Here is a 13,204-nt window from a genome sequence, read left to right as displayed (position 1 = left end):
CTTAATTTTGAAAAACTCGGGACCTACACATACTGCCGGTCACTTATTGGATCCCATCTTTTTCAATATTAATAACATTGTCACCTTCCCTGCCTGTTCCTTGGTCAGACCACTTTCCTATCAAATTTTCTTTTGAAGTACAATTGTCGAATAAGGATATAACATCGGTCCCAACCCATGTTATTAGGAAGTGGAAAAAATTAGACATTAACATCCTCAACAATTTTTTAGAAGATCATATACCATGCACCAAGTTAAGGGTACAAGATCTATCGACATCAGTCCAAAAATGGCTCATGACAGCCATTGACACATGTTTGCCTAAAACAAAGTTAAAAGGCAACAATCAGCGTCCCCCTGCTCACTGGTTCAACGAAATCTTAAAGCAAGAAAAAACCAGATGCAAAAATGCTGAGCGTCAGTGGAGGAAGACTTATTCTTTAGAAGCTAAGAAAGAATATAAAATTAAATTAACACACTGCCAAATGATGTGTAGTAAAGCCAAAGCTGAATTTGTATGTACCAAAATCACAGAGGCCCTAAACCAATCTAAAACACTTTTTAAAATCGTGAAAGAGCTGGCTGGTTCAAATACCTCACAAACCTCACCAGACCTCAATAAAATACAGTGTGATCAACTAGCCAATTTCTTTGTCAATAAAGTGGATAAAATATATCAGGGCATTGAACAAGCACAAAATGAACAGTTTAAGGCAAATCTGGACGTTCCTAATAACTTTCCTGATAAACTGAACAACCAAACTGATACAATAGACCCTAGTGTCCATGATAATTCCATCGCCACATTAGAAAACTGGCCCATGCTTAACATCGATACCGTTGTTGATTTACTCAATACGATTAAATCAGGTTCGCCTAAAGACCCTTTGCCATGCGCAGTCTGAAAACAACTAAATAGGAAACCTTTGACTGTTATTACCAATCTCTTAAATTCATCTCTTCAGGAAGAACATGTGCCTGATGAATGGAAACATGCAATGATTCATCCCCTGTTGAAGAAGGCCGATGCTGACCCAACCTGCCCTCTAACTTCCGGCCAATATCCCTTCTGCCCATTTTTGCAAAAATTCTGGAGAAACATGTTCACCGCTCTCTCACGGAATTTATTACTACTCATGACTTGTTGCCCTCCCACCAATCAGGATTTCGCTCGGGTTTCTCTACTGAGACTACTTTGCTTGGTGTAACAGAGAGTATCCGAGCTTTGATGGATAGAGGAGAAACAGTGGCACTGGTACTTCTTGACCTCATTGCCGCATTTGACACTGTGTCACATGCGGTACTCATGCGGACACTCTACTCCATAGGCATTCGTGGTGCTGCCATCAACTGGATTAATACACAGCTCCCTCCACTTTGAGGAAGACTCCCCGGTGCTCTGCACTCAATTGACAATAAAGTCTAACAGTATATACATAGTTCAACAAAAAGTTAAATCCACGAATTTGAAAGGTTCCTCAAGTTTTTAATCCACACTCATTAGTTTCATGAGTAGTTCAACAATGCTTGAAAAATGGGTTCAATAAACATAATCCAAGAAAGGTATCACCCAATGTTAACAATCCCAATGCATTTCGGGCTAATAACTAGCCCTTCTTCAAGGGAATGCTCTTCAAATAAAAAGGAAAACATCATACTGTCACTGGGTGGTTCATAAACATCAAATTGTTACTAAACAGTTACTAAAATACCATGGTGTGCAGTTATATCAACTGATGTGGGGTGGTATGGAGTCATCATGCTCAAAAAGTAAACCCGTGCGAAAATCAAGGAAGTGATATCAATTCAAAAGGAGTGAAAGTGAATTAGTAGCGCGCAGGAATTCGCTTGAACCCAATAACGTGAATGCGCTATATCGCGAAGGTGGTAAAACAACGCTCACTAAAACCCATGTGCTCAATAGTATGCGAAAGGTGATTCAATGCGAAAAGTAAATCAATGTGCCCAAACAAACAATAAACATAGAGCCTTTGCGCACAACACTCACGGGGATGATTACATCCGTGTACCAAGGTCGTCAAGCCTGCAAAAACCGTGAAACCGTATAAGAAACACACTCGGTCACTGTGTATAAACGCGAACGCGTTTATAATAGTCCTCTGTAGAGGTACTTACATGGTGAAATACGTGGATTCCCTCAATCTGCGACCAGCTAGAAGCCTCTAACCGTCAAGGTCTCAGGGTGTTTAGTAAACGCGCGGTGTGTGGATTAGTAATAAACAATGGACTGAGAAATGTAGAAAGAGCCAGCGCCATATTGAAAGGGTGAAATAAGTGCCGAAACTGCTAAACAAACTAACGATAGGAGAAGCAGAAGCTCCGAAGTCACTCAACAGTATTAAACAATCGCGTGCAAAGCGAAAAGTAATTACACATATAGAAAACTCACGACAGAATAAAAGGATATGAAAATATATAAACATAATCATACGTTTCACATGGTTACTGGAAAACAATGCATGATCTGCGTAACACAGAAGTATCAGTTAAATAACAAATGATGCATAGTCTATAAGCAGCACAGAAATTCCATCCTGTCATTTAATCCGTGTGGCTGCATCGTCGCCAGGAAGCGGATCCAAAAGTTCTCTCTCTTTAATAACGTGTTTTTGTTGTTGTGTGTGGGTGTCACTTGCTCCAATATAAAATATTTTAATTGGGCTACTGTGTGTTTTTGTTCCAGAAAATGTGCAGCTACTGTAGATTTGATGTTCCCAGTTCTTATGTTACTTTTATGTTCCAATAACCGCACTCGTATTTTTCTTTCAGTGTGACCAACATAGCACTTCCCACGGGGACATTTCAACATGTAAATTACATTGGCAGAATTGCAGGTGGCGTTGACTCGCAGTTTGATGGGTTGACCCTTCATAGGGTGGTTGGTGACATTACCTAATATGCAATTGTTACAATTACTACAATTGTAGCAGGGTCGAAGACCCTTAAATGTTTCTTGTTTGGACTGCTTGGAGCCTTTGCACAGCCACCGTTGTTTGCATATACAAGGGGACGCAATTTAAAAGAGATTTTGTCTAAACCCAGAGAGCAGTCCAAACAAGAAACATTACTAGTTAATTATTAATTCATTAAGAGGTCATTATTTATCTCTCCGATCAGCATATTGCAAACTGGCACACAATTACATAGTGTTATATGGTTTTTACGAATTTAGTCAGACTGTGTATTTAGATATTATGAAGTTTTGTTCATCAACAAATTGTTGATGACACATCGTAAAATGACAATCAGGTCAAAAGATGTTTGTGCAATTTGCACCCATTATTTGCAATCTGCTTGTATGTATATCACATCCTTAATCACTTATGAAGTACTGCTGTACTCATGTTATGATACTACTGATATAGCCCTTAAACGTATTCAATATTGTACTGCCAAGCACTAGAAAGTTTACTTCAAAACACAGTGAGCTGATATAATATAGATAGAAACTAATAACTGATTTTATGTTTTCCTAATATGCATGTTTTCCCTTGAGCACTTCCTCCCAACACTAATGCTGAAATTGTTGATTTCTTACTTCTTTAGGTACTATCACCTTGAATGACTGGGCAACTGCACTGGAGTCTGTCTTGAAGTTGGGGCTACCATGGCGAATGTTGAGACCACAGCTGGTAACAGGCCGCAGCACTGTAGATGGGTTGCTGAAATACAAATCCTGGTTTGATGAACTAGCTGTACAACAGCCAATACGAGAGGTAACTAGCTTTCACTGTATTCATCATAACACAGCTGTACAATGATTTATTTGTTGTTATTGTGAGTTATGTATATATCTTAGTAATCAACATCTTTAAAAAAGCGTGACTGTTATAATTCACCGAAAAACAAGAAGGTGTGCCGCAGCTATTGAAGGTAGGTCAGTAAATTCTTGATTTTTTCTTGATTGATCAAGTCCGAGGGATCTGATCCTTCAGGAGCAAGAGCCCTCACACACCCCAAGGGGTGTCATGCTTCATCATTGGGTAGCTCATCGTTGGGCCGGTGCTGCATTGCCCAACGGGCCCCCCAATGGGTCTCTTTGCTGGAGTTCTTTTGAGCTGCTGATTGTGAAGTGCAAGTATGGAGGTGAGGGACTAGTGTGTGAGTAGAGTGCTAAGAATTAAAAATAACTCTTAGGGAATTGAAGATTGAGTTTAATGTGTTAAACCCTAAATTATGTTAAAAACAAGTGTAGGCTAAGGTGGGTAAAATGGTCAACATTAGCTCAAGGTTAGGTAGTGGTCAACATGTTTCATGCCATTTAGGTCATGGAAGATCAGGGCAATTTATCAGGACTATGAAAAACAAACAACTAAACTACTCCTAATGAAACAGTCAGGGGCACATGTCTTATCTAGTGCCGTGCTGTCCCACTTGCAAAATGATATAGAGTATACCTTTATTAGCAAGGCTGTGCAGAAGCTGACCATCTCCCGATGGACTGTACTCTGCATTAAGATCTGCTACGAAGGATGTGTTGGTGGTAAACCCCATCAAGTGCAATAGGTTTGCTGTAGTCTAGAGATGGGTGACCAGTGCATTGGTGTGAGCCCGCCTTCAGCATCTAGTAGTCGAGGTAAGCAAAAACTGAAATCCACCAACCTCTGAAGATAAGCTGCAACCACCACAATCACTTTTGTAACCATCCGGGTGATGCTGTTGAGCCCAAAGAGGAGCACAACAAACCGAACATGCTCGTGGCCCACCCTGAATCACACCTAACACCTGTAGGCTCACTGGACAGAGATGTGTCTTGAAATCTCCAATATTCACACAGGGCAAGCGGCCGCTATTGTCGGCCCAAGGAGAGCTAGCAAGTCGAGGGGCAGAGTCCAGCCTTACCATAAGGTGTAGTGGCAGGGGACAGAGCAGCAGCAGTAGCAGTGGTGGCAGGTGAGAACTTCCAGGCATCGTCCGGTCTTGGAGCAGTGCCTGTGTCAGCAGCAGCAACAGCGGTGCCCAGCACTAGTTCAATGAGAGACCGCTTGGTGATCAGCCCAGCCTTTACAACCTGCCCACTAGAGGAACAACTGCTTAGGCTTTGGGTGCTGATTGGCATGCCAACCTGAGCCACCCAGTCAGGGAAAAGGTATGGGCTGAGAGGAGGAAGGGGCAATGGGAGGGGAGCATGGAGATGGGCATAGCACAGAAGAGGAAGAGTACATACATGTGGGGAGAGCCAAGGCCCACGGGAGGGGAATGTGTGTGTCCCGAGGTCAAAGGATTCTCCAGTCTGTAGGGAAGAACATGATCTATTGTATTTGTTTATAGAATCACTAATAATAATCTGTCAATGACAGCTTCAAAGTGCTTGAGGAACTACATAAACAGAGTTTGATCATACAAAGTATGAGATACATGTTTTTTTCCCTATGGTTTCTATCCATGCTGTCACACTCAAAATATAACTGTATAAAAATAAGGATTTCTGTTGTAACCCTGACATGTCAGTGTTAAAATTGATTAATAAAACCATGTACCTAGGGGCATGCGCCTGTAAAGTCCGCAACGCAGCTGTTGATGCTTTTGATGAACTCCGCCTTCCAAGCGGAGCACGGAGTGTCAAAACTCCATCAACTCCTCCAGGGAAGCGGAGTGTACCACCCACCCTAGAACACTGTAAGCATTAGGTCAAAAATTGTTGACAAAATGGATGAAAAATATGGCAAAAATAACAAAAATAGCTTTCCGGATTTGCACTGATGGTGCAAAAAGAAATAAGTGATGTCAGCGTGCTGGGGTGGTGCTCATATGAGCACTGCAACATCACCTCTAACATAGAGCCGATCAATGCCACCTACTAGCTCGTACAGGTACTGCTCAAGATTTCCTGCATACAGTCTGACACCTGGGGAATATTTTAAGGTGAGGAATCCGCGGTTAGAAGTCTCTAACAGAAATGTATATTTGGAGTTCTGCCTTTTGCAACTTTTACTTATAAACAACGACTAACAGTTTTCAATGCCCGGGGCAGAGGAATCTGAAGTTATTTGTTTTCAATTTCCTCCTCTAAATACAATGTAAATAAAGACAAGCTCTATTGGTTATGAACTATAAAGAGTACATGTAATACAATACATAATTTTTGCCATGGGGCACCAATTTTTTCTGACTGGTTTTGCTGGATTTAAGATTTTGTACCCTATGCCACTGCTAAATAGTAGCATTGCACCATTGTTTCCCCTAAAATATGTACTTTGTATTCATCTAACAAGGTTATTAAACATTCCTCAAGGGAATGTTTGATGGTGCAAAAATAGCACTTATTGCATTGCTAGAAGGCAGGGAAGTGCTGTGGGGACATATACAAAGACCCAATCAATGTGTGATAGGAGGATAGCTGGTTTTTTGGAGTATTACCGCATTATGATGCGGTGTTCTTTAAAAAGGTGAGTATTAAGCTCTTTCTTAAAGATGAAGACTTTATCTGAAAACAAGAAGAAAGAAGATGCAATGACTCCTAACTCCTCTAAGCACCAGAAACTGCAAGCACTCTTCAAGGGCTAAGTGGTAGTGCTCCTGTTTGCTTTTTCAAGTGAAACAAAGCTGCCATAGTAAAATGGATGTTTGAGAACAGTGCCTACTACATGGTGCAGGGGTGTTTAGGGGTGCACCATAGGCACCCCTTGGAACCATGGGGGAGGGCCAGGGGGAAAGGGGCCCTGCTAGGGGCCCCTAAAGACACTTTCCAACAGCCTTTCCATGTTAGAAAGGCTGGCATTAAAAGGCTGTTGGAAAGTGCCATAAAAATCCAGACAGCAGAGCCGAGCCTGGATCACCGTCATTAGGGGATTATGGTGGTTTCAACTCTCCGATGGGCTCCTTGAGCCTGTCAGAACTGCATCTGAATACCCCCTCAGGTTTCACTCTGGCCGTCGTCATTCTAATACAGGGTTCAGACTGAAACCTACGATGTTGGGCGGAAAGCCTCAAGCAGCAGGTTGGAGGCTTTTCACCCAACATCATAATGAGGCTCTGAGTTATTTTTGAAGTGCATAATGGTAAATGCTCTTGTGAATCAAATTGTAACTCACAATTACTCCAATGAACCATTGAATAAACTAATACAGCTTCAGTGGTGTACCCGGGATTCCAATAATGATTCAGTGGGGGTTCTCAGATTCCAGTAATTATTAAGTGGGGCCAGCAAAGTCAAAAGGTTAAGAATATATCTTTACTTTGTCTCCAGTGTAGTACGTATAACTACAGGGTAATTACAGAAAACAATTTACTTACGGTAAGACACTTCCACAATTTGCCTTGCCTCGAACGGAAGACTCTAAGAAAGAATATCAACCAGAATAAAAAATGCCAGAGCTATCGATCTATTAATACCAACACAATATAAACATGCACATCATACAATCGACTCATATATTGGTGTAAAACAAATATACCTTGCTTATAATTTGGTGCCCAGCTGTAAGCTAAAGTATATAAGATTTCCTCTTAAGCTTATACCACTGTGTCCATTTGAAAGCTCTTGGAATCGAAAGTGGCTGTTGTCAAAGAAATGTTGTTTATGTAATTATAAAGAAGAAACAATAGAACACATTATTTGTACATATCCGGCTCCACTTGACTTAAGGAGGAAATATTTGATGACTATATTTATTATTTCCAACTGCAGAACTAACCAGGATGCTGTTGCTTCTGTTTCTTTGCTACAGACGCCCAATTCATTAGGATATTGACAACATTTTTAAATCGATCTTACCTTTATTTCAATGAAAAATTATCGGCTGACATTATTATGAAATTTATTATGGAGAAGGATTTAACACTTGCATTTTATGTCCAGGCTATTTCTTGTAATGGATATCTGTTATGTTTTTATACAATAAACCTTTCACATACTTACATTTTTGTAATATTTTGCTTTGTAGCACCTGCATGCCAGTTTGCTGGAAGCACTTTACAGACACCGGTCCAACCTGGAGACGATTTTCAGGATCATAGATAGTGACAATTCAGGTCAGTGCTTAAGAGTCACTTTCTTAAATCCAATCTTGTGATAGTAGAAGTGGTATTCAAATTAAGAATATTGGCCCTCATTACGATGTTGGTCGGAAAGCCTCCGACCAATGGTTGGAAGCTTCCTGACAGCGTCAGAGTCCTTCTGACCATCTCTGTCAGTTTACAGTCCGACAGCCCAATTACGAAGTTCGCTGTGGAAAGTGAACCGGCTGGTCATTCTGACTTGGTTCCGACTGACTCGCAGAATATTCCTAACTGTCGGAACCTCACCGTAACCCCCTATGGACACCATTTATGCCGTTGGGATTACAATGTCGGTTTCCAACAGCCTTTCTGCGCCGTCCTTTCCGACACTGAAAGGCTGTCGAAAGTGACTATGGGGCCCCTGGCAGGGCCCCCAAGCCCTCCGCTGCCTTCGGTTGGTGACCTAAGGTACCCCCCTGTAAAACCCTGCACTGTGTGGCAGTCACCATGGGGTGCCTGTGACAAGCTGCAGGGTTTTACACGCACACCTCATTTCCCCATAGGAGCCTGTGTTTACAGACAGTTCTCGGGCATAACAGAGGCTCCCATATGAAACAATGGGAAACCGATGAACAGTGTGCGGTCTCATTGTAATCCGGTGATCGGTACTGCCGACCGCAAGAGGTCAGTCCCAAATCTGAGACAGTGTTGGGTGGAGGCTTTCCACTCAACATCACAATGAGCACCATTGTGTTATATAAATATCAAGTCAAGACTATTGAGACACATAAAGATAGTTGTTTTAAATATCACAGTCAAAAGTATAATTTTATGTGTTCTTCAAACTATTGATGTATTTAATATTGAGATAGTTTATAATGGTCTTAATAATATTGGACCCAATTTCGATGTCAGGCGGATCACCACTGACAGGCCATCGGTGGCGGCTCACCCGACATCCAGGGTTTCGGTCCAACTGCCGTATTACAATACCAGCGGTTGGAGCGATTAGGGCGGGTGGAAAGACCGCCGCCTCCACCAGGCTCAGGGAGTCCATCAGGGCGGCGGTCGTAGCCTAATCCTTACACGGGAGGTGGTGCTTGCAGAGGCACCACTGTGGGGATTAGGATATCAGTTTCTGGCAGCCTGTTCACGGCAGTCTCTCTGCCATGAAAAGGCTGCCAGAAATGGAATTTGGGGGCCCCCAGCAGGGCCCCAGGTCCTCGTGGGCCGCTGCTAAGTGGCCATGGTGGCACACCTGGCCCCCTACAAACATCCATGCACCATGTGGCAGGCACCACCACATTCCTAGGATGCAGCACAAACAGCAATAGTAAAAAGCATTTTACGACCACCTGCACAGTGATCATATCGTAATTGGGCTGTTGGGACCACTGATTCCTTGTCGGACGATCTTGTGGCTGAAATGATGAGGTTAGACGCTTATCTAACTGCCATCATAATGAGGCCAATAGTTTTTTAGTGTTAAATGGTGTTTTGCATATTGCATCATTAATGTTATATGCTGTTTTTATTTATAATAATGTTTTTTAATTTTGAGTATTTTTTGTAATTGAAATTGTTTATATATTTTTTATTTGCAGAAATATATTTTTTAGGAGTGGGAAGTTGGGTTTATAAGGGATAGGGGTGGTGAGTATTTTAAAAATAATGTATTAGTGTTACTTTTTTTAAGTAAATTATTTTACTTTTTTTTAATTAAAACCCCCAAAAATGTAGTAGCTGGATGTAAGGTTTATAATGAATTAAAAAAGAATGTATTGATGAACATTTTTTGATGTTTAATATTTAAAATTAAAAAAATTAAAGACATTTAGGAATGGAATGTTGGGTTCATAGGCGATAAGGGTGGAGAGATTTTTTAATATTACTTAATATTTATTCAGTTTTAAAAATGTTGTATGCATTTTGAATATTTTAAAGTAAATTGGACATATCTAAATTAATTTTTTAATATTTCAAAGTTTATTGTTAAAAAAGTAGAATTTAAAAAAACGTTTTTTAAAATAAATTATATTATGTGATATTTCTTTAAAAGGTAATATTAATGTTATTTAACCAATTTTTTATAAAAAGGTTTTCAGTTTTAGAAAAATGGCAATTTAAAAAAAAATAATGTAAGGAGAAAACTGGAGAAAATATATATACATTTTTTGTAATTGTTATCCTTTTTTGTTCAACACCTTCTCTGAGTTAAGTTATATTGGAGTGGGAATAGTAAATGTTGTCCCTTTAGTGTCCAACACCTTCCCTGAGTCAAGTTATATTGGAGTGAGACAGTATTACTGAACCCTTTTAAAGTCCAAAACCTTCCTTGAGATGTTATATTGGAGTGGGAATCGCAAATAATCCTGCTTTAGTGTCCATCACCTTCCCTGAGCTATATTAGAACAGCTTCCCTGAGATAGGTTATATTGGAGTGGGAATGGCAAATATTGCACCTTTAGTGTCCATCACCTTCCGCAAGTTAGTTTATATTGTGGTAGGAATAGTAAATTGGACCCTTTTACTGTACAACATCTTCCCATACTTAAGTAATTTTGGAGTTATGTTGTGACTGTTAATTATTTAGTGTTATATATATGTGTTTAGTTTGTAGTGAAGTGGGAATTGTAAGTATTATGGGTTTTTTGTTTTTTTAGAGTTTTATAAAGTGGGAAGTAGACCCGAAAATATCAGGTATCAGAGCGCTTCACATGAGCAGCAGTTTTGTTACAGATGGACACATTCATTTTTGTTAAGCATGTTTTTTCTTTGTAGTGTGAAATACTTTGTAACAGTTGCTTTTATATTTGGATGGTAAAATGCATTTTATTACAATTTTTATTTTACATCAATAAGTATAAGAAAAATAAAAAACATATATATTGTATACATATTTTATTTTGAAATAAATAACACTTATTGCAAGTTTTTTGTAATTTTGACATATAGTTAATTCATAACAAATTGTCAATTTTTATGTGCATACATAATAATAGTTTCGAATACATTTTTAATAATATACATTTCACTTTTTTTAAACATTGTTTTATATATTTATTAAACTAATTTTATATACATTTTGCAAATGCTATTTAGGATTAATTAATATTATTAGTATATATAAAGTATTGTTCCAAATGTTACATTATTCAATATATACTTTACAATTTTTGCACTAAGTTTTAGAACGTTTTTGTGCATGAGTAATATATTTTACATTTTTTTATATTTTATTTTATTAAACATTTTGCCATTTTTTCCCATTCATTCCTATGGAGAGATAGCCTTTTTTAACTTTTATTAGGGGGCATTGTTTCTACTGCTAACTATATTTAGAAGTCTATTGGTGTTATTTTTGGAAGAAAGAAGTCACGGTTTGGTGTTGCTGTTCATCGATACAGCTAAGTTCATTTTCACCATTTTGTATGAGTTGGACAGGTTGGGGGATGTAGTAAAGGCGTGTAAATGATGTGTGTTTTGGTATTGATACGTTTTTTGTGTGTTATATTGCTATTGTGTGTTCTTTTGTCTTATGTGTTATTGGAAGGAAAGTGTTTTATTATGTAACTTATGTGTTGGATTTGTGTTGATAACTGTTTTTGTGTAGTTTAATACTATGTATGTATTATTTTGGGAATGCAGTTTTTTGTACGGGGGTATTTCAGTTATTTGTTACTGGTTTGCGGTTCCTAGGTGTTTCTAAGTAAAGTTGGGCATTTCGTTGTTTAAGGAAATCTGATTTTGTTTTATTTATAATCTTAGGGCCCGATTACAAGTCTGGCTATCCACAAACCACCTAACTCGTGAAGGCACGGCGCTGGCAGTGATTAGGATACTTAGACCGCCATGGTCTCGCCAGAGCCACCAGAGAACCGTCAGGAGGCCGCAATATGCTTGGGACGGTGGCGGTCCTGCCAAGCATATTACGAGTTTCCTCCCCGCCGGCGGTGTCATGGAGGTTCCTACTCCATGAACAAAGGGCCCTCTGTGCCACTCTGTATGGAGATGCATGCAGAGGAGCACAACATGTGCCCACCTGTATGCATGCACCCCAGTTCCTGCAAGGCATATATTTAACAGTTAATGCCGTGCAGGAACTGTTTTTGATGTTCCTAATACGGTGTCCATTTTCTGAGGCACTGCCGTAGGATCACCAAAAACCAGCCCACCAGACAGGAGGAAACTCTTAATCTGGCGGCCGGTTTGACCACGGCTTTGGCAGTACAGCAGCGGGCGGACCTGGTGCAGCAGCAAGATTGGAATCAGCCCCTCATTTTTTTACATAGATTTCCTTGGTTTTTGTGTTTACTGGAGGCGTTCTTTTCCTTAAATCTTTCCCTAGGTTTTTTATGGAACCTAGTGACTGTGGATTACTTCAAGGGATTGCCTTTTATTTTTATTCATTTTTGAATTTTCTTGGGCATTTTATTCTCGCTGTAAGTACTTTTTGGTGGATTACTATTTTTAGGCGGATTTGGACAGAGATCTGTAGTAACAAAATCGAATGTTAAATGTATTAATTTACTGGGGGTGGGAAATGTCATATGTTTGAAATAATGTTATGTTGATGTATTTAATATGTTGTTTTGTTGAAAAATATGTGATGTACTTATTTTTTTATGCATAGTTTGTTAGTTCGTTTTATTTGTTTAATAGTTTCATATATTTTTAAAATGCTGGTATTAATATTATTCTGTCAGTGAGTAATGCTTATTTTAATAATATTTGTTCACTGAAAAAATAATTATTATTTATTAGTATTAAAGAAAATTATTTAATTTTTTCTGGTATTGTATAATGTCATTTGTAAGTTATGTGGTAGGTCTTACATGTAGATTAAAGAATAAATTTGGCTATTACTTCCAAGGGGCCGATTACAATCTCGTTAGGAAACTCGTCAGACTGAATCGGTTTCGGAATCGTCTCTGAACGAATCTGGTTCTGCTAGTCCGACTGATTGACCGATTACGATGCTTCACAACATTGTTCGGTAGGATTCCCATTGACTCCAATTAGAGCCTGTCTTCCGAACGAGAACACAGGCTTCCATTGAAAAAGGGGTTGTTGGAGGAAAACTATGCACCCTGTGACGGGCAACCCTTGATGACAGCCACACTGTGCATGGTTTACCCGGGGGCTTTAATGGGTACTCCCACAGGCTCATACCCGACACCTCAGGGTGAAGGGGGCCCTCGAAGTCAGATTCCGATGGCCATTTTGTGTCAGGCAAAACTGA

The 13,204-nt window shown here is 39.5% G+C and overlaps 1 protein-coding gene across 1 annotated transcript in view; it reads left to right on the top strand.

The window, feature by feature from the left end:
• The window catches only part of PPEF2 (protein phosphatase with EF-hand domain 2), a 141,282-nt gene that overhangs the window by 114,808 nt on the left and 13,270 nt on the right, over positions 1-13,204 (top strand). The window contains exons 15-16 of the mRNA XM_086949276.1: positions 3,568-3,737; positions 7,908-7,995. Coding sequence (XP_086805402.1) covers positions 3,568-3,737; positions 7,908-7,995 — 258 coding nt within the window. The remainder of the gene's footprint in view (positions 1-3,567; positions 3,738-7,907; positions 7,996-13,204) is intronic.

The sequence above is a fragment of the Lissotriton vulgaris genome, unplaced genomic scaffold, assembly GCF_964263255.1.
Source record: "Lissotriton vulgaris unplaced genomic scaffold, aLisVul1.2 SCAFFOLD_1644, whole genome shotgun sequence".
Classification (NCBI taxonomy): Eukaryota; Metazoa; Chordata; class Amphibia; order Caudata; family Salamandridae; genus Lissotriton; species Lissotriton vulgaris.
This window is presented reverse-complemented; position numbering and strand designations above follow the sequence as displayed.